The sequence below is a fragment of the Lactuca serriola genome, chromosome 8, assembly GCF_051521515.1.
Source record: "Lactuca serriola cultivar US96UC23 chromosome 8, Lser_US96UC23_V15, whole genome shotgun sequence".
Taxonomy (NCBI): domain Eukaryota; kingdom Viridiplantae; phylum Streptophyta; class Magnoliopsida; order Asterales; family Asteraceae; genus Lactuca; species Lactuca serriola.
This window is the reverse complement of record NC_136415.1, coordinates 38,856,967-38,879,938: the sequence shown is the minus strand read 5'-3', so window position 1 is coordinate 38,879,938 and position 22,972 is coordinate 38,856,967. Positions and strand designations below refer to the sequence as shown.

Here is a 22,972-nt window from a genome sequence, read left to right as displayed (position 1 = left end):
CATCATACACAAGTGTTGTGGGGTTGTTGGAAGTTTCATGGATGGGTTTTGTGAGAGCAGTCGGCCAGTTGAGGAATGTCTAGCCTTTCTCTAGGGAGTGAGAATAGGATGTATGCATATTCTAGTGTGTGTTGATAAGGTCGTTGTGACGACTTCTGAGACAAATACGGGTAGGTGCGGAAGGTAGTATGAGCACATACTACTGGAAGCACATGACCCATACGCGTAGCAGGGAAGTCACAACCCCTAGGGTTTGTTGTTTATAATAGATAATATGGTATGAAATGCTCTTCATCTGGTATTTTCTAGTTTATTTTCAGTATGATGCTTACGAGGAGATTTGAGACAGGAGTTGGGTCGAGTGGCCAGGATAGGTCGGGGATGTTTGATGATGAGATTAGGGCATTGATTTCTTTTGAGGTTGTGATTGATATCTGGGGGTACATAACGGAGCTATTTGGGTGTATCAAGACCTCCATTATTGAGTACTTTGACGACCGATACGTTTCTCTTACTAAGGTTTTTGTTGCTACAGCTACCACGACCGTTGGGGTTCGTGGAGAAAGAGCTTTCCAGTACTAGGGCTTCGATAATACGAATCCCCCGGTGTTCGATGGGGTTCGGGATCCAATCATTATTATGAGATGGTTCTCCGATGTTGATGGATGTTTTTTTACTTGATCTTGCCTAGTTGACCAGAAGGTCCAGTCATGCCGAAGGCTCTACGAGGTAAAGGTGTTATCATACACAACTTCATGTTTTTATGTCTCCGAGTCTTGGGAAAAACTCTGATTTGAAATAATGCTTTTGAAACAATGAAACTTTTGTAAACAATATTGATTCATGGTTGGTTTGAAAATTTTAAATATATTGTGATTTTTAGAGTGTTACACATACTCACATCCCTCAAACGTATACCTCCGACAACCATCGTTTTGGACCTAGTTCGAGGTTCGATTTGCAAATAGAGACAAATCAAGCTTCGATTTGGAACCTAGGTAAATGGAGAAGAAAGGTGGGGGGGTCAACTCCGATCTCTTTTTTATTTTGAAAATCTTCATCTTCGTAACCACCTGTTCGCCTGGAAAACTTTGTCTTCTTTAAAGCTCACAGATCTAGAGAACAACGTGCACCATTTTGTCTCAGGGTTGAGTTGTTTTAAACCTTCATCATCTCAGGGTTTCGAACGTAGCTGTCTTCATCGTCTCCAAGTTCCAATATGAGGGTTTCGATTTGTCACCTTCATCGTCTCTGGGTTTCAAATGTTATGGCCTTCATCATCTCTGGGTTCCAATATGAGGGTTCTAGTGGTAGTCGACTGGTGGTGATTCTTGAGTTGTTGGTGGTAGTAGGTGGAGGTACCGGAGGATAGAGAGAGAGAGAGAGAGAGAGAGAGAGAGGAAAGAAAGAAAGAAAGAAAGAAAGAAAGAAAGAGAGAGAGAGAGAGAGAGAGAGAGAGAAAGATAAAGAGAAAGAGATGGAGAGAACGGTGGATGGTGGATGGATGTCACGGGTGAACGGAGGTGGCCGATGGTTGGAAGTGATTGTAGTTGGAAATTGTTGATGACTAAACGGGTTGGAACCAATTTAAATGGATGTTTCCTTTTTTTTAAATATAATTAATAAAAAAAATACTAGATAAGTTATAATAATTGAAAAATTAATGGAAAAAAAAGGTAAGATGGTCATTTTAAGTTTGTGAGTGACGTAAGGTACATCTTATAACGACATGGGGATGGTTTGAATTAATTTTTAAAAATAGAGATCAAATGTGCATTTTGACATATAGACGAGGGGCAATTGTACTTTAGCTCTCCTTTTTTTAACAACTAAAAATGTTTTTTTAAAGCTTTTTTTTAAATTTAGGATTGTTTTTAACTTTTTGTCGTTTTGTTCATTTATAGAAAACCAACTTTTCAAAAAACAAAATCATTTGAATTCAAATCCTTAACTATTTTTTACAATTTAAGAATGTTTTTATAAAGCTTTTTAACGACGTGGCAATTTTTTATATAGGCTAATCCGACAAAAATCCGAATCCGTAAATGGTTATATTGTAACTCCAAAACTCATGCAAAAATCCGACAAAACTGGTTCGGATTTAACCGAATTTTGATATCCTAAAAACTCATTTTATATTTATGTATATAAACTCATGATAAAGAAAGCTAAAAATGGTTATGAAATATACTCATTATTCTTTTGTTAAATCTAAAATAAATATAAAAAAATTGTTATAAGAGAGAGTTCATTTGAGATTTAAAAAAATTCTTAAGATTTTTTTTATTAGTATATAATTACTCGGTAATCATATGTGATTAATCAAAAGGGAATATACATATTTAAATAACCATATATGATTTAATCAAAACGGAATCGACATATTAAAATATAAACCATATATGACTGTTTTTTCATTTTTGATTATGCACATATGATTATCGATTAATCATATATGACTAAAAAATCTCAAGATCTTTATTTTCAAAAAAAATCCAACATAACTTATATCTATAGACGAATAGAATGTTGTTTTTTAAAAGTATTATTCGTTCACAATTTTTAAAGATGCAAATCAATATATTTTTTGAAGTTACACTATAAATTATCGTTATTCAAAAGTTCAACAATAATATACCGTAGTTTGTCGTTAAACTAATATATAAATTTTAAGAATAATATATAGTCATTCAAAGTTCAAAACTGAATCCAAGAAAAAAAATTATTTAAGAATAGAAAACAATATAAATAGTAAATAATTAAATATTAAAATCATTCAAATATTTCATCAATAAAAAAAATAGTTATTAAGGTTTCGTATTTTTAAAATTTGCGTCTGATAAATAAGAAAATATAGTTTTAGTAAGTTTCTTTTTTATTTATTTAGAATGTTATTTAATCTAATTATGATAAAAGTAAAAACAAAACAAAGAAAAATATTATAAATACATTAGTTTTTAATAAATTAATGATATTTATTAAATAAAAAAAATACAAATATAATTAATCTAATAATTGTGATATTTAATCTAGTTTTAATAAGTTATATTAAATTAGTTTAATAATTAGAATAAAAATAATAATAAATTATATAAAAGAAAAATATATATATATATATATATATATATATATATATATATATATATATATATATATATATATATATATATTAAAATAGATTGATTATATTAGTTCAGAAAACCTAATAGTGATAAAAAAAAATATAAAAACTCCAAAGAAGATTTTTTTAGCACCATCCTTATTTAAATGTTTCTTGTAAAAACATCAATCAAGAAGAATTAGTTTACGTGAATATAGTTTTTTTTAATATTTTGGGTGATTGGAATTACGTGGACTGTATATTTGCATTATCAGTGTGTGTATAACCCCAATAGTTTGCATAGCGTTTATTAGTTATTTAGCCCATGTATGTTTGTGGCCCATTTATGTTTTGTAAATCGGTATATATTTTCATATTTGAATGCAAAGTCAATCATCACTATTTCATGGTATCAGATGGCTTAAGTTTACTTTATTTGTTGCATCTGCCACCACTTTACTGATTTTGAATAGCAGGAAAATCAAGATTTACAGTGAAATGACTAAATACTTATTTGAAAGATTTTGTTCATTTGTTCAAATGTGATAAGCCATAAGTAACTATAATGTTACCATGAATTATTATGATAACAAATAACATTGAAAAACATTCATTACTATCAGAAGCTTAGATACAAAATAATATCTTAAAAGTCTTTTTCAGAAGAAATTTACCATTTCTTGATTCATATTACAAGATCACCACAATCAAAATTAGCCATCTTAAGAAAAGCACTAGGTGTATATTTAGAAAACCACACTTTCCTCAAGAAACTCATCATCATACCCTTACTCTCTTGCATAAACCCCACACAATAAGCAACACTAATCAAACTAAAACTTCTCCACCTTCTTTCCTTTCCATATTTCTTCAAACCCTTTTCAATCCTCTCAAACTCATCATCTTTTCCATCAACTTTTTTCAAAAGAGCCTCCCCAATACACCTTCCAAGAACTACCGAATCTTCTAACGATGAACACCCACCTTGACCTATATCAGGAGTCATCGGATGAAGGGCATCCCCAGCTACACAAACATTGTCTTTCACTATGTCTCCAAATAAAACATTCCATGGTAATCTGAACTTTAATGGCGACAAAGATATGCTAGTTATCAATGTTCTTTCCACCACATCTTGTGCTTCTTGAGGCATCTTGTTGATTCGGCTCAATACAAATTGCTTCATTTTTATAGGGTTTTCATACCAATCTTCTTCATCTATAACAAAAAAGTGATTCTTGAGCCTTGACTTTGAATATAAGTATATATATAATATGTTTTATAAATTATATTCAAAAACGACTTACAAGATGGAACTTGAGATGGGGTGAAGGTGCAAAACCAGTAGACAGTCTTGTCATCAACAGGAAGAAAACCATAGCGAACACCACCTCCAAAGTTGACATGAAACATAGGGTCAAAACCCGACCCATTTGGGAACTCAACCAATCCCCGAATAGCTGACCTCCCCACACTTACGGGTGACCCGAGACCCAACCATTTTGAAACAACTGAGTTAACTCCATCGCATCCAATCAACACCTACAATGATACATTAATGAATGAGATATATATAAGACATCTATCATTCATCAAAGTAAAATCGTTTAAAGAGACTATTACTTTGGTTTTGAGAATGGTGCCATCGGCTAAGTGCACGAGCTTGAAGCGATGGAGTTCATCAATGGTGACGACCTTGGAAGAGTATCTAATGGTGCCTGGTGGAAGCTCCTTGACTAATGTTTCCATTAAATCCTTTCTCTTAACACATCGGCTTTCATAACCTTTGCTATAAATCAGGATTAATTTACAGTCACTATATACAGTTTATATATAGAAAGAAATACCACTCACATAAATAAATCTCTGAAAAAACGAAATGTGAAATGATTTGAATTGTGTCGTCATAATAATTATTATATATGAAACATGTTTACTCACAATTTTCCATCTTTGTCGAGAGCTTGCTGTGAAGTAAAAAGACCAGTATCAGGAGATGCGATCTTGAATCTGGAACAACAAAACTGAGTTAATTATAGAATTACTGGAATAACCCTGGTTATAATGACTATTTTACCCTTTCATTTGGGTAGATTTTTGTCTGAGGGAATCTCCGATTCCAACTGCATCGAGTGCCTTCCAAGCATTGGTCCATAGTGTAAGGGCGAATCCGGTAATTCGCAAGCTCTCTGATGACTCCAACACCAAGCTCTTCAAACCCAATCTTGATGAAAGAAAAAGAAAAACAAGGTTAATATTTGAAGGGGAAATCTTGTTTATTGGGTCATAATTGATTCAAATACATGAATACTGTACAAGTAACTAAAGCACAAAGGAACGAGCTTTTATGAATTGCTTCAGTGGTGAGTGAGTGGGTTTTCCCGATGGTGGTGATTGGATGAGTTGCAGGGTACAAGTGAGTGAAGCGTGCAAAAGAGATGGTAGAATAGAATTTGAATACCTGTGAAGAGACAAGGCAGTAGTGAGACCAGCTAACCCAGCACCAACAATCACTATATCTTCATCTTCATAAACCTCCATCGTTGTTCTGTTGATTTCTGACTTTTTTTTTTTTTTTTTTGTTTGTATTAGAGGAAAGCTGAATCATTTGAGGTGGAGGGCTGGAGGAGAATGTGTATGTGTTTCTGCCTTTATATATATTACGAGACGTGACCAAATAGAACACTTCAGTCTCCTATTCAATTCAATAATACTATACTAGTATATGAATTATGATATGTGAGGTACCCGGCAGGCGGCGGCGGGTCCTCATTTTCTAGCATAATATGATACGTAACTCCAAGGCAATCAAAATAATAATAATAATAATAATAATAATAATAATAATAATAATAATAAGTACTTTTAGTTTCTAAAATATAACAAGTTTAGTTTGATGTTAGGCAATACTACACTGGTTTTTATGATTTTATTTTCTTTGTATAGTTAGTCATTTAAAATTAATTTTAATACCATTTTATAGAATTTTTATAGTTTTCCTAATAAATTTTATTTAATAAAAATATTAAATAAAAAATCAAACAATATCTCACCCCACTTGTCCCTATTCGCTTCCATTACCCTTTTCCCTTCTCCGTAATCATGGATGTCAGAAAATACAGTAGTACCATGCTCCTTCCGCCTAGAACTGTTCACTATTTAGATAAAACTGAATTATCCAATTGGACTATTTGGTTCGGATATTCGGATTTTTGGATTGGTTTTTAGCAAAACCGAATTATTATTTTGGATTTTGGATTGGTTTTGGTTTATAAAATAAAAACTGAATAGTCCAAAAAAACCGAATTGCAATTTATTATTTTGTTCTTTTTAATATATATCTTTAATAATTTATAAATTTACTAAATTATTCTTTTAGTATATTAAAATTTTTCATCTATTATAATACTTTAATATGTACTTCTTATAAAAAAATTGTCTATAAAGTCGTAAACTATAATATATTTTTCTTGATAGTTATTTATAAGTTTTAGTTCACAACTAATTAAACAATATTTTTTTAGTTTATATTATAGAGTAAGTTAATACTAAAGTTATATATTTATTGAAATGTCTTGATTCTTGAAAACCGAATTGTAAAAAACCGATCCAACCAAATTATAATTTGGTTGGATCGGATCGGATTTGAATTTAGTTTGGACTATTTGGATCTACGTTTTAAAAACCGAAATTAATTTGGATTCACTTGATCGGATCGGATTAAACCAATCCATCCAAACGAACACCCCTACTCCCGCCCCTTCCTTTAACATTCTTCTATCCTTGACCCCAATAAGAAATCTTATAATCAAACTGCAACGACTAGATTGTAGTATTTCAACATTGTTTTAAAGTTGCTATTTTTTGAAAAGCACATGAACCATTCGAGTGACTTATTATTAATAAAAACACTACTAAAACAAGCTGAAAATAGAAAGTCGCATGCTTTAATTCAATAAATCATTCATGTCTTGTATAACACGCTTGTTTAAATGTTTAAATTTGTGCCTAACCCATGTATGATAGATATAAAACACAATTTTGAAATTCATAACACGAAACACAAATTTGCAAAATCCATACACAGAAACACAAGACATCTTCATGTCGTGTCAATCGTCTCATGTGTCGAGATGTGGAAATAGGCAAAAACATTGGCTTTGGCTAGGAAGATGCTACACAAAAGTAGGCCGGTTTGGACCCAACTATAAACATTATACCAACAAGTTCATTCAAGAAAACACATCACGATAAATTCATAATGTATCATTTTTTTTTTCTTTTTATAGCTCAATATTTGGTGATTTCTTAAACCTTTTAAAATTCATGTTTAAAACTCAGTTACCTTCTATTTAAGGTAGTGATAAATGATTAAATTTGAAAACACACAATCAACTTACCTTGTGTTATTTTAGATTATGTGAGGTTAAAAATACTATTTGGCAAATCAAGAGTCTTAATACTAGAAAATCAAACACATGAACTATAAATCCTACAGCCAAAACTCAAGAACAAAAATTACAATAAAAATTGAAAAAATCAAATAACAATAAAAAAAAAGGTACTAAAACTTAGTCTACACTTTTGGTACAAACTCATTTCCTAAGTCAAATTATCCCAAACTTTTAATAAAAAAAAATTCAAAAACCAAACATAGAAATGCCAGGCATCATCATCATCCAAACACATGATAAAAAAAAACATAGCCACCTTTTTTTTAATCACCACCACCAACACCTGCACCTTGATTTGGCCTGTTTGACCTGAACCCACGTCCCCTGCCACGTGTCCCCCTCCCACGACCACGCCCTGTTCCACCCAAATACATCAACCATAGTAATTTACATGTTTAGTCATTGAGTTTCAATAGATTTTTCAATTTGGGACAAAAACTGTAACTTTAACAAAACTCAGGGTCAGAAAGGGTAAATTGTCACAACTTTTTTAACATACCTCGAAATTCTTGATTGTAGCCTCCAACATCTTGTTGATTATCCATATAAGCATTATTATTATTATTATTGATATCATTATTATTATTATTGTAACCACCACCCCTTCCACGACCACGGAAATTACGTCCTCTACCCCTGGGAGACTCTTGATTGTTGTACCCACCAAAATCTTGTTGGTTGTTTTCCATGTAAGGGCCATTGTTGTAGCCACCCCTTCCACGCCCACGGAAATTACGACCCCTACCCCTTGGAGACTCTTGGTTGTTGTACCCTCCTACTTCCTGTTGAGTGTCCATGTAAGGGGCATTATTGTAATTTCCCCTTCCACGCCCACGGAACCCACGTCCCCTTCCCCTTCCCCTACCCCTGGGAGGATACCCACCGGGACCATCCCAACCCCCATCATCATACTCATCTGGCCCATAACCATTTCCTGTTTATCATTTAACAAAAACAAGAAATAGCAATTTACTTTATAATCTTTTAACAAATATTTTTTAAAAAAAATATATTATTTATTTTTTACACAAAATACCTGGTGCAGGTCTAGAACGCCCTCTCCCCCTTCCACCACGACCTCTGCCTCTTGCAGTTGGTGATCCTTCTATTAAAAAAAATCAAAATATAAAATTTATAAAAAGTTGATAAATTTATGACGTGTGTAGAGTATTTAATATTTAATGTATTATAAATTTATACCTCCATCATATTCAAATTCAGTTGCCACCTTGACCTGGTCAGCTGGCAATGGTGGTTGGTATCTGAAAAAAGGTTAACCACATAAGTTTTAAGGAATAATTTATAAAAAATGATAATGCAAAAGGAAAAAAGAAAAATGAATTGTAAACAAACTCACCCGATAGATGATGTATTCAGCTCTTTCTTAGAGAGAGTTATGGTGATCATTGAAACATGTCTTGTGGTCTCGAGACTGTAAAAAGAAAAAAGTTAATAAATTTATGAAATGTGGAGAAGTGGAATATTGAAAGTGTGTTTTTCAAGAAGTGGGAATGTTATCTTACGGAAGTAATCCTTCCTCTAAAGGTTCCCAGGTGTCAGTTATGTCTGTGGATCCAATGGATGTATTTTGATGAAGCCCAACAATTCGCCTCTAAAAATATATGATGAAAGAAGATAGTGATAAATAGTAAAAATTTGGAGAATGTAATATAAGTGTGGAGATAAAAAAAAAAAGAGCAAACCTTTATCAATTCCACAATTGTAACAGTCTTGTTGATGGCTCTTCCCATTGCTTTAAATACAATCTCTGATGATCCTTTTTCCTGGAAAGCAAATAAATAAAAAGATTTAAGTTCATAGTAATTAGTAAGTGCTATTTACATACACCACAGTTTATAAAACTTGAAAAAGATGAAGATATTAGTTTAACATTCATGAAGAGTTTATACCTGAAGCAATGTCATTGCATAGGTGATATAGCTTCGCATCCTTCCCTGGCTAGTAATTCGGATCTCATTCTCATCAATTGGTTGCTCTGCTCTAGGCTTCTCAACCTTCTGATAACGATCCATCCTTCAAGATGAAACATTTACAGACATTAAACACAAAATAGAACAAGTCGGGGTTCAAAGAAACACACAAGATGATATTATCCATTTAGGGGTAACGAAGAATTAGATAAAGCATCTCCAAATCACCAGATTAACAGAAGCACCATAAAATCTAGGGTTTTCTCAACAACTATAAAACGGTCAAAGAATAGATAATAGTTAGGTAAAGCACACAGCAAACAATTGATTGTTGATAAATCTTAGGAGCAAACATATACATCGACAAAAAATTGAGTCTTTTAACTTTTACATAAAGTAAAAATTGCAATTAATGAAGTTTGTAATTAGTATAGATATGTACAGATACGATCAGCACGAGTAATGAAACATCAGAATTACATTCCTCCAATTTATAATTACATACAGCATAACCGCAAAAACTAGGGTTTTCAGTATTCTCATACACCAAAATAAAAAAATTAGAAACAAAACACAATCAAAGGGAAAATCAACGACTAATTGTTGCCAAAACAAACCGAAAGACAAATAATTTAGAGGATTGAATCTATTAAGTTGAATGAAAACAATATAAATCAGTAATCAGCGCTTACTTGTCAGATATTCGAGATTAAATCATCAACGGTTACCTTTTGTTTGTTGGACGATTTGGATAAGACAGTACAGCTCCTTCCTAATGAAGAGCCCTCTTCTCCGGCTTCAATTTTCTTCGTTTAAGCCCTAAAACCGTATGGCTGTGGAGTTTTCTGTATTTATATTACCTGTGCCCTAAACTCTTATCTAAACCGTTGAACCGGGGTCGGTTATCTTGTAACTTTGGGCCGAGCTTTGATCAGAAAACTTGGACCGGGCCAAATTCTAATGGAAAATGGGTTAGCATTGAGCCCAAATCTGTGTAGTTTATTTTCTTATCAATAGTTAGGTTCCATAATTTCATTTCTGGTTTTTGGATTTAAAATAGTCTATTACAAATTAAAAAATTAATAGATTGTGTATTATGAGGGAGAGAAGTAGGGAACTTGGAACTAAATTGTAAGGGTGTTGATTCGGAAAGTCGTATTGTGTTATTATATGACAAGACATATGGTGGTTTTTTTTATATAACACAAGTACGACATGAAAATATACTAGTAATTTTTTTTAATTAACACGAGACACAACAAATATAGCATAAATTGATAATTACTTAATTTAGTTCATATTTACTCATAAAAACACAATAAATACATGTTAATATTTTGTCAATTCATGTTGGATTTTGAAAACGAACATGACACAACATGACATCGTTTTTTTACTTCCGATATAAACACGAATTTGAATTTTAGTTTTGTTTCATGGCGTGTATTTTTTGTCGTGTTATCGATTGACATCCCTAATGAACTATAACCATTAAAGTAAATTGATAATGTCGTTGGATTTGGATTGAAGAAAACATAGTAAGGTAGTATGTTAATATGATTGGTTAGGGGAAATTTCAAAAACTATTTGGTGATGCATAAAAATACTAATGACATAGTTCATTAGGTCAAACTTTCAGGGAAACCGACAAATACTGAAATGGGAAGGGGTGACACATCAAACGTCCTGACCCGTTTTATGCTTTATGTTTTGCTTATGTCTAGAGTCGGATCCATTCCTTTGATCTCCTTAGCTTTCATATTTTATATTAGGATACTCAAGGAGCTTTTGGAGGTAAGAATGATGAGTTGACCCATAAAGGGTATACTGTTCTTTTGATTATAAGATCCAATTTTGGGATGTTTCTGATTTTGGGTTAGCGGGTCGTGATTTGATCGAATAAGGGTCTTGTGCTTCAAGGGAATACAGTTTAGACCCTATTAGATGTTGATCATATTGGTTAAGTGACTTAGCCCCTTGAATTGTGCCTTGGAGCCAAAGGGTAAAATGGGAAAAAGCGATATTTTTGACTTCTTGCATGAATTAATGAATTTAGTTCGGTATTTTAGGAACTCACTAAGTTTTGGCTTATAGTTGTGGATTAAATGTTTTTCAAATATTATCAGTTCGTGGGGATGTGAAAACATGACTGTACACGCTCATCTGTAGTTTAATGATTTGATTTCATAACACTTTTCTTTATAACTCTAATTTTGAACTACAATTTGCAAATAAAGGGTCTTTCCTTGAATATGTCGTATGAAATATGTGTTTAAAAACAAAAAAATTATTCTGAAAATTGGGAGATTACACTGACAACATTATGATGACGATTTTAGGTGGTTGACTTGGAAGCATAATACTTGAAGAAATATAGTCAAATAAGGAAGAGTATGGTATTTTTATCGTTGGATCGAGGGTGAGTTACAGGGAACACACACCCCCAATCTTGCTTTTGTGATTTTATAAGTTTTGTTGGTTTTCATTATATGATATTCTATGTAAGCGTTGTTTGTTATATGAACTATATGTGCATTCATGAAATGAAATTTTTGGAAATGATTTGATTTTAAAAGCAAAAAGGTTATATTTTTGGAATTGATATAAGCATCTTACTTATGCATATCATGATAGGATGGGTTAGGAGTAGATTTTAGATAATTGTAAGACCCGTTTGCTAGGATAGATCAATTTAGGGTTTCAGGGAGTCAAAAGGTCGAATTTTGGAGGAAATGGGGTCTCACGACGTGACCTTTGACTGATCATGACGTGAGGAGAGTTAATATGTAAATCTTGTTGCAGATTGATCTCACGACGTGAGAACTAATACAACACAAGCTCATGATCTTTAGGGTTTTCCTTCATATTTAATCCCCTCTAAACCCATTTTAAGGTTCGTTATCAGCCTCCACCCCCCCCCCCCCATCACCTCATAAAACTTTGGGATTCATTCCTTGCTTAATCCTTGGCCTTTTTTTTTGGAGCATTTCCTGGTTTGAAGAAGAAGAAGAAGAAGAAGGTGGTCTTTTGAAGAGGCATGCAAGGAATCATCATCATCACCACCTCACATTGTTTATGGACCCTTGTAAGTGTCAAAGCTTCCACCTTTATTGTTGTTTATGGTTAGATCTAAATCTTGTCCCACTTTTCTCCTTGGTTGAGAAAGTTTGAATGAATGAAAACCATGAAGTTGGCAACTTAATAGGTTATAAGGGTCTTTAGAGTGTCATGAAGTTCAGATATAGTGAATGGTTGGGTTTTGGAGCCTTACATGAAAGTTGGATGACCTTTTCTTCAATTTTGTCCCTAAGTGAGATCTAGACATGTATTGGACGTACATACCCATAAATCATTGACTTTTGAGTGTATTATGGAGTTATATGACCTTTTAGAAAGTTAGATTAAAAGGATTAATGGATTAAGGACTTAAATTGTTGGATATTTTGCTTCTGACTGTGCTTATGACGTGAGACATAGGGTCTCACGACGTGAGGATTGAATGACCTCGTTTCTGTTAAGCTTCTTGGGGCTCACGGCATGACAGAAGGTTGCTTACGTCATGAGGTCAACTCCAGTGACTTTTCATGTCTGGGTTGGTTCAGTTGAGTCGAGATGAGTTAGAATCAGACCGAATGAGCTCTCACGATGTGACCAAGGGCCGGTCACGACGTAAGGCTGAATAGTTGACATTATGGGTTGTTGACTTTGACTTTAATAGTTGATTTTTGGCTTGGGTTGACTTTTGGTAAAATTTTATTTTTAGAAGGTATAGTTAGGGTTTACTTTGTGTATATTGATAGGAGGTGTTAAGCACCCATAATCTAGTTAAAGAGAAGTTAGTTGTGGTCGGCATAGTTTTGAGCTGAGTGTTAGTCGGCCTTCTAATTCAGGTGAGTCTCCTCACTGTACTCGGGGGTCGAAGCCACCAATGTCAGCTTACTGTTTTATGTTATATAGAAAGACCAGGGGGTGTCCCCTGACATTTGTATAAAAAACCTGGAGTGGGCAGTGATATGTGGAATGCTAATTGTCTTTGTGGTACTTGCATAGAAGACTAAGAGGTGGCTCTTGGTACTTGTCTGTAAGACCCAACGTTTTGCCCGCCGCCTTGGTAAGAAAAGACCATGATACACCTTATGGAATATAGGCAAGACTATGTTGGCACATAACAATCCCTATTGTATGTATGTTATGTGGTATTTTGGGAAAGTCACTGAGCTTTGTGCTTAAGGTTTCATGTTTATGGTTTTAGGTACTTTCGATACGAAACGGAAGGGCTCGACGTGATTGCACAACATCCCCTAGAGTTTTTTAGCATTGGCAATTTATGATCTTTACTTTGATGTTTAAATAATATATTCACTTTGATTGGTTTTGGACAACACGTTTGTATGGTTTATTGTTTTAAAAATGAAAATTTTACTATGAAATTTTGGGACGTTACAAAACCACTCAAGTACACAAGTTGAGGCTAGCTGCCCCTTGTGTGGCCTATATGGATAACCCTATTGCTTGTTTGTGCATATACGTGTAAAAGTTGGCAATTCAATCTATCATGAGCTCTTCATATCCAATCACCAAACCTTGTTGTTAGATGTTAGTGCAAAAGTTGGCAGTTTCGTCTAGCATGAGCTTTATTCATCCGACGTTTGTTAGTGAGTTGGACTTATGGGACTAACAAAGGGATGGGAGCAGTTGCATGTATTGCATTATACTTATTGTTATGAACTTGTTATACCCTTTGTATTTTGTGGGACTTATTGGTCCTCTGTTTTGAAATTAAAATGTATAAAGTGTATTTTTTGGGCATATAAGACCCTTGATTTGATTTGGAGTTATACCCAACTGTTATGTTTACTTTGAACTAATATTGTTTGAAATCAAACTTTTGGGCATATAGCCCCGTTATTGATGTGGATTTCTAAACCATAAGTGTTCTTTGTGTTTTAAATTGTTTTTAGGCTTGGTTTGAGTACAATTGGGTTGTTATCCCTTACGCTAAATGAACCAATATCAGGTAACTCACTAGGCAATTATATTGTCCAACTTATTTTAATGTGAGTTTATATTGAAACCACAACTTTAGTTAAGGATTAGTTTTGACTTTTAGAAGATCACAAAATGTGTGGTGAGCTTGGATCATGATTTGATATGTTTATTGTTAACAACCTCCGTAGTTTTCAAATTTGAATTAAGTTTACTATTTTGGGACAAAAGTGTTATTCTACAAACTTAAATTCTAAATATTTTAGAAAAGCGTTAACAAATGATTTTTTAAGTACAATTTAAATAGACTCTCGCCATGAGTGTTACTAATAGAGGCGGGGTTTGGTAAGGACTAAGATACATACATAACAAAGAAGTGGATTGCATACAACAATAATTCATATATATATATAATATATATATATATATATATATATATATATATATATATATATATATATATATATATATATATATATATATATATATATATATATATATATATATATATATAACTTGCCAGGTTGATATTGTTGGTTAAAAGTATAATCATAAATATATAGAATAAATACAAACTCATTAGCCAATCACATACAACACTAACTTACGTTAAACAAAAAGTAAGATGCAAAATTATGTTTGATAGTCGTAAAGTTTTAAAGGTTCTAGAAAAATAATTTAAAATTTCACATTTAACATCTCAAACTTGTATATAACCTAAAAAATGAGAAGGGACATGAATAAGAAAAGGCACAGATTACCTTATTTGGTTATTTTTCTTTGCCATGATGTTGATTGTTGATACTTGGGTATCATTAGTCAAAAGTCCTTACTCTTATAGTCCTTAGAAGGTGGAAATGGCTAAAACAAGGTTGTAACACTAACAAGACTATAACTCAAACTTTTATACATGTCAACCTATTCAAGGAATTCGACTTTTACCAAACTACCCACTCCTCCTAAATTAACTTTTCTCATAGCGTTTCGGAATTTTCATAAAAGTATAACTAGTTTCCAAGGTTCCTTGACAACATATCTCAAATGTCTTTAGTATCATTGTCACATGCGAAAGCATAAAAGTGACATTTAAAGTTCACGTCACGTAAGCCATGATCGTATTGTCTCTAAAATGTCCATCAATCGAATCCAAATTGATTGGACACCGTGCAACAAAATAAGCGCAATAAAATAAAAACATTACAAATACATATACAACCAAAATTACCAATTAAAGAAAAAAACTAACTTTTATAAAACTACAAGCCTTTTTACAACACATAATAAATCTTTTCAAACCGACCAAGCCAATTTATTTGACTTAGAAAGTGACCAAGTCAATTGTATCATATGAGATTATGCCAAGCTAATGTGTAAGTTAGTTTAAGATATCAAATGACCGAGGTAGATTGTGCTAAAAGCCAAAGTGTGTGTATAGTAATTGTGTTCAAACTTGATCCGGGCAAAGTCACTTGATGTTATGACTACTCATATAGAAATTGACCAAAATTAGTTCGAACTAACATGGTCACTTTGAACTAATTATAATTGTCATGTAATAATTATAATGTAATAATTATAATTATTGTTTAACCATCATTTCATAACATTTATACATTTTATGGGTATTATATGTATATATACTAATAGTATACCATGTTTTTGGGTCGATAAGATCTTGAACATTCATTCCATACAAAAACATGGCTAAATGATATATGTTTTCTTTGTCTAAACAATAAGTTGCCATTTGTTTGAACCATCCTACATACACAAATTGTTCGTGATACTCAATTATTATATAAACACATTAACCGAACAACATGCACACAAAATTTAGAAACATTGATCATCACACACCAAGTTTTTCCTCCCACTTTCAAGAAAACACATGTATATAGGGAGTAAATTTCAATAATTTGGAAAAAGAAAGCTTTCACTGTTATTTCCAATAAAGGTGAATAAAGTACGCGTAAGAAGGTGAGTCATGGGGAAAACATGATAAAATAAGATTTTGGAAGAGCAGAAATTTGCATAATGCAGAAGTTCAGGGACTAATTTTTAAATTTTCGAAATGATTACATAAACATTGATAGAAAAAGAAGAGAGAATTGTAGAAAAAGGTTAATGGTGGGTGTCCAAGAATAATATATTTTGGAAAATAAGCCGCTTTACCACCATTTTATTCAAAAGGTGTCATTTATTTCAACCCCTTTAAAACACAAATGCAACGATTACCGTAATTTTATGATTTTCAACTTATTATATATATAGATAAAAATAATTATTAGTATATTAACTTGTCTAAAAATTTATGTCATAGAGACAAAGACATTTTAAAAATAATTCCTAAACTAAAAGAAGTTCATTAAAAATATACTTTTTGTGTAGCTTCTTTTTATCTTTTATTAAAGTTAAAAAAGTAATATGTTTTTTTAAAGAAAAGTAACATATGAATATTTGTTTGAAGTTAAAGTGGGGGAATATTAAAAAAGCAAACTCCAAAATGAACGGCGCGTAACATACACACACATAAAATAAACTAACGGCTCACTGCATTTCTGCCGTTTTTTATTTCGATTTATGCTAACGGTAAAAGTCAACGCCGTTAGATCAAAAAAGAGACACAAAAGCATGGTGTTCTCGTGAGATTTCTTGTACCTCACGCTACACGTCACCGTTTTGCCAATTAGCTATTATATTATATTTTCAAATATGTAAAATTATTATTATTATTATTTCTTTTTTTATTATCCTTGAAAACGTGAAACGAATTCAAACCACAATTTTTTTTGTTATAACTCATAAACACATACAATCTTTCTTGTTATTTTATTGAGAAAATTCTAGAAATGACAAAAAGAAGAGGTGGTTTAAAATAAATAACCAAGATTTTTTTTTTCCCGAAAATAACCAAAAGATCTGCAGAGCACCTTCTGCGAATCCATTAAAGGCTATGCGGATCTTCTACAGCTCTGCCGAATATTTGGTTTTCAATTTTTTTTTTTTTTTTTTTTTTTTTTTGCGTTCATGTTTATTTATTAATAATATATATTTTTTTAAATACACTAATACTTTATGTGATTATTATGTAAAAAAATCTACAAAAAAAAGTTAAAAATAATGAAATGTTTTATGTAATACGTCTGAGGAACCAAAACACCGGATCTTGAATTTTTTAATTTTTAATTTTTTTGTTTTTTTTTATTTTTTGTTTTCGTTTATTAATATTATTTTTTTTAATATACTAATACCTTATGTTTTATGTAAAAAATTTGACAAAAAAGGTTTAAAATAATGAACTTATGTTTAATATCAGTCAACAAAACTGTTTGGGAATCCACATAACTGCTATCAGCGAATCAGTGTACACCTCTGCGGATCAGTGTACACCTCTACGGATCAGTGTATGAATGTTGTATCAAATAAAGCAAGGAAATTGCCATATTACCACTTCTTGAGTTCTTTCGCGTACTTATGCAGAAAACGGTTTTACAAACGGCGGATGGCTGCAGGTATCATTATGTTTATTTTTAAATTATATGATAAATGTCATATATAATAATATATGTTTGTTTTAACAGAAAAAAAGTACATCAATACTTACGAAGTGGGCTAAAGATATGGTTAAAAAAATAAAGAGGGGATTCAAGGATGGTCGGTATCCGGTGTTGACAATACAACATATAAAGTGCATGACTTCAAAAATGGTGGCATAGTGAATTTGAGGGAAAAGACTTGTTCTTGCAGAAATTGGCAACTAACTGGTTTGTCATGTAGTCATGTGATAATAGTTTTAACACACTTGAAAATTGATCACTGTGGGCATATGGCTATAAATGATTATAAAATTGAAACATATCGAAGAATGTATGAGCAGGCCGTATACCCTCTTTCAGAACTTAGTGATTGGGAGGTTCCGGATGACCTTATGGTTGTTAACCCTCTTGTGATTGAAATACATCAAGTTGGTAGACCAAAAAACACCAATCGTATTCCCTCTCAAGGTGAGGAACCAAAAATAAGAAGGTGTAGTAGATGTCATAACACAACTCATAATGCAAGGACGTGTAAGGAAATCGTTCCAAATAACCAAAGTAAAAGTAAAAAATATACTGAGGTGTCAGGGATTGGGACAAAAGTGAAAGAAGAGGAACCGACGCAAGCGATCGGAAACTAACGGCAGCATGAGCCAGAGAACCAATGGACGCAACATACCGAACAACAATGACAACAACAACTAGACAACCAATGGACACAACAGACCGAACATCAATGGCAACAACAACTAGACAGCCAATGGACGTAAGGGATCGAATACCGACCACAGGAAGAGCCACAGAACCAATGGCAAGGTTGCACCGAGTACCAATGGCAGCAACAGTTAGATAACCAATGGACGCGAGCAACAGTAAATCTAGGGACACAAGCAACATAAAACCCATGGACGAAATACGAAAAGAAATCAAAGTTTTTTGTGGTTCGATTTAAATGAATGAAGTTTATTTTATAGTATGTTTATTATGAAGATTGTATGTTTATGTTTTCTAAAATATGATTTGTAACCTATAAAAAAACATGGAATATTTGTATAATTTTAATTAGGTTATTTATATGCACCGATTTGTATTATGTAATTTATATGTATTTGGTTTGTATTAGGTTATTTAGAAACCAGTATTCCATATAACATAATATACAAAACAGTAAAAATACATGAAAAACATACATCAGTAGCAAACATATTACATAAAACATTTCATTATTTTTAACTTTTTTGTCAAATTATTTACATAATAATCACATAAGTATTAGTGTATTTAAAAAAAATTAATATTAATAAACGAAAATGAACGCAAAAAAAAAAAACAAAAAAACAAAAAAAATTAAAAAAAATCAAAAAACAAAGATTCTACAGAGCTGTAGAGGATCCGCATAGCCTTCAATGGATCCGCAGAGGGTGCTCTCCAGATCCTTTGGTCATTTTTCATAATCTGTTTTTTCTTGGTTATTTTCTTCAAACCACCTCCCCTTTTTTGTCATTTCTCGAATTTTCTCTATTTTATTATTTTCCTTCTTTTTTATTTCCATAACTTTCAGGTTGGTAGTGAAGGTTCAAATATTTTCAAATCCTTAAGACGAATCAGAAAAAAAAAAGTTATTATTATTATAAAATTTTCTAATTTTAAATTTTAAATATATATAATAAAAAAAATTTGGAACCAAATTTTTTTAGGCCTATTCAGCCCAAGGTTTTGAAAACCGGACTGGAGACCGAACCCGTCGTCTTACTGGTTCGATGATTCAAGTGGTTAAACCGGTCAGACCGGTCTAAAAAATCGGAAAAACCGGATGATGTCATAATTATATTTAATTATATGAAAAATACAAAAAATGAACAAAATAAATATTTTTTAAAATTTTCGGTTTTGACCGGTTCAACCGGTTTTACTGGTTTTCACCGGTTCATATGAATACCGGTTTTTTGGCCTTTAAAAACCGCATATGAGACTGGTTCCCGGTTGAACCGATTGAACCAACCGGTCCGGTCCGTTATTCAAAACATGGATTCAGCCCCCTTAACGCCCCCCCTAATAACTTTAGAGTTATAAATAACTATTTAGTTTATTTACATTTTTTAAAGAAATAAAATTAAATATCATGAACTGCTTTTTTCCTCTCCATCAAATTCACGTCTTTTTCTATTCATGTATGTTTTTTTCTCTTTCATCAAAAAACCCCCCATTAACCATGTGTTTCCCATTTCTATCTTTGCATGTTTTTCAAATGAAAGAGAGAAAAAATATACATTCAAGGTTTCTTGTTTTCTTAGAATATAATTTTTTATATTTGGTTCGTCCTACTTTTCCCAATATTGTGTGCCTGGCGTTTTTTTGTACATTAAACAGGTTAATTGTTATTTTTATACTATTATCACGTAACAAAGTCATAGAATCAGGGTAAATGAAATTAAAAAAAAAACATTATATTTTAAGTATTTTCGGATTAACCATTGCTTTTTTTACCCAATAAATACAATTGCGACATTTTTTTTTGATCCAACAACTTTATCTTATAAATTCGGTACAAACCGGTAAATTTAATAGTCAACTTAAGAAAATGTCTAAAATATAATGACTTTGATATAATTTATCTAAAATCAACTCATCAAAGATATCGGTTGTTCTGAATATAGGAAGTAAAAGCGGTTAGATTAACAATAAATATTAAAATTGTATGAATTTATTGAAAATAAATCAATGATTTATCCCAAAAAAAACTAAAATATATTAGTTCTTATGTGATTTGTCCTTATAATTTTATAAAATAATCATTTTGCTTTCAAATTAAAAAAAATAAAATTCAACACTCCAAAAGATGCTATACTATGGTTTTGTTTTGGTAAAACTTGTTCTTATGATAAATTCATACATTCTCTAATATTTTTTAAAATCTACATTGTTGTCCCAACAAATATCATTCCAATTTTGACGACCTCATCATCGTTGACATCCGTGCATTTTGTGTATTCTATATCATACTTTTTCATAGAAAAACACAAATTTTCAATCAACTTTTAAAAGCACAAGACCTTTATGGTGACAAATATTTTAATGTGCTTATAGTTTTATGGTAAATTAACATTTTAATCGATTTATAAACCAATAAATTTGTTGGAAATCACACTATAGAAATTGTTGTTATAGCGAGGAAGACTATATGGATGATAGTGTGCCACATTATATATGGCTCTACAACGGTGACGTATTGTAACAGGAGTTTTTCTCAACAACACTATTAACCTTTATATGATATTGTGTTAACTTTTATTTGATTTTGTATCGTACTTTGAATGGTTGTTTTTATTAAACTTTGAAACAAAATATATGTAAATTTGAAAGTATTATGGTAAACTTGGTGTTATATGTTGTATATGAAGTTTCTAGTGAGTAGTTTGAGTTCTAAAATTCGTATTGAGTGAAAGTAATCATGCCTAATGGTCAGTGATTGATGGTGTGATGAGTGTGGTATGTGGTGAATTAATTACAGTAGAAAAACGAAAAAAGTAACGGGAGAGGTGGGTCCATTTAGTTTTTTATTAAATATATATCATTAAAAACATTAAATAAATATTTAAAAAGTTATATTGATAGAGAAAAATATTTATTATATACAACTTTGAAGTTGTGTAAGAAGAAAAAATATAAATATATGAAATAACAAAATTAATGATGACAATCATTTGAAAGACTTCCCCAGTTGTATACTGCAATATACTGAGTTGTAATTTACTATTTCCATCACTTTCCCAGGAAACTTACCATGGCCCTCGGTGCGCACCCTACCCCCTACCCCTACCCCCCTCCCCCTCCCCCACCCCCTTCGGCCCTTTAAAAGCCTTTCTCCACTGCTGTTCCATTCGTCGAGAAATCAGAACTCACAAGAACAACACTAAACCTCCGCCACCGCCTCCGCCGCACAAGGCAGAAAACCACCGGGAAAGGAATAAGGAAATGCTGATATCAGTATTCCTTGCTCTCTTCCTACCATGTGCTGGCATGAGCGCCGTCTTCCTCGTCTACATTTGCTTGCTCTGCTACGCCGCTCGCCACTACCACCGGGATGATCCGGTAAAACCCGCCACCGAAAATGGTCTCTCCTCCACCCAACTCGCCAAACTGCCGACAACCATGGGGAAGGATCTGGTGTTGGGAACGGAATGCGCCGTGTGCTTGGATGACGTCGAGCCGGAGCAGCTTGCTCGGATGTTTCCCGGTTGCAACCATGGGTTTCATGTACAATGCGCCGATACTTGGCTCTCGAAGAACCCCGTTTGCCCTGTTTGCCGGAATAAACTCGACGCCGATTTCTTTGTTCCTCCTGAAGAAAACCCATGTTGAAAAACTCGTATTCATAACTTTTCTAGAGATTTTGATAGGTAGTTAGTTCTAGATTTGATTCTCAACATCCTCTGTTACAGCTTTATTTTTTTAATTTTTTTTTTCTCTTCTTGAGAATGTAAGAGTAGTGATTATGATTAGTTGTTTCATTGATTATATTCTAATTGAAGTTGAAGAGGATTGTTGTTGATTTTTGTAAAAATGTTAGATTTTTTTTTTACAAGAAATGTGAAAAACAAGCCCGAGTTTTTTGGAATGTAGAGAGATGAGAGAAGATCGGTGGCCGGAATTACGTGTGATTGAAGCGCCGCCGGTAGTGTTTAGGGTAAAAACTGTTTCTCATTGTTGGCATATAGCTGTAAATTGGTAATGAGGTGGCATTAACTACAGTGTGAGGGCAATTATGTAATTTACTCCTTTTTTTTTTCTTAATTGTAAGTGTAGAATGTTCGAATTTAATGAAACTAAGATTTTATTAGAAATCTGACTTCGATTAAATGGTCTTCAGCCAAAGCATATATTTTGATCAAATTGTATGAATGTGGTTTAATCATTGAATTTTTATTCTCTAAAGAAAGAAAGAATATGTTAAAAAAGTGATGT

The 22,972-nt window shown here is 32.3% G+C and overlaps 2 protein-coding genes and 1 pseudogene across 2 annotated transcripts; 1 reads left to right on the top strand and 2 right to left on the bottom strand.

Moving 5' to 3' along the window:
- Window positions 1-3,694: 3,694 nt before the first annotated feature.
- Window positions 3,695-5,737, bottom strand: LOC145068952 (FAD/NAD(P)-binding oxidoreductase family protein). Its single transcript, XM_079015913.1, has 6 exons — window positions 5,562-5,737; window positions 5,178-5,324; window positions 5,042-5,110; window positions 4,724-4,889; window positions 4,408-4,642; window positions 3,695-4,318 (listed from the first exon to the last, which is right to left on the bottom strand). Exons 1-6 carry the CDS (start codon window positions 5,639-5,641, stop codon window positions 3,786-3,788), a joined length of 1,230 nt encoding a protein of 409 aa, XP_078872039.1. The 5' UTR covers window positions 5,642-5,737; the 3' UTR covers window positions 3,695-3,785.
- A 1,868-nt stretch (window positions 5,738-7,605) lies between these two features.
- LOC145068371 (Alba DNA/RNA-binding protein) lies at window positions 7,606-10,351 on the bottom strand. Its single transcript, XM_079015328.1, has 9 exons — window positions 10,214-10,351; window positions 9,465-9,588; window positions 9,258-9,338; window positions 9,078-9,166; window positions 8,912-8,986; window positions 8,755-8,816; window positions 8,591-8,659; window positions 8,054-8,488; window positions 7,606-7,909 (listed from the first exon to the last, which is right to left on the bottom strand). Exons 2-9 carry the CDS (start codon window positions 9,585-9,587, stop codon window positions 7,818-7,820), a joined length of 1,026 nt encoding a protein of 341 aa, XP_078871454.1. The 5' UTR covers window position 9,588; window positions 10,214-10,351; the 3' UTR covers window positions 7,606-7,817.
- An 11,631-nt stretch (window positions 10,352-21,982) lies between these two features.
- Window positions 21,983-22,369, top strand: LOC145066823 (E3 ubiquitin-protein ligase ATL23 pseudogene; annotated as a pseudogene).
- The last annotated feature ends 603 nt before the right edge of the window (window positions 22,370-22,972 follow it).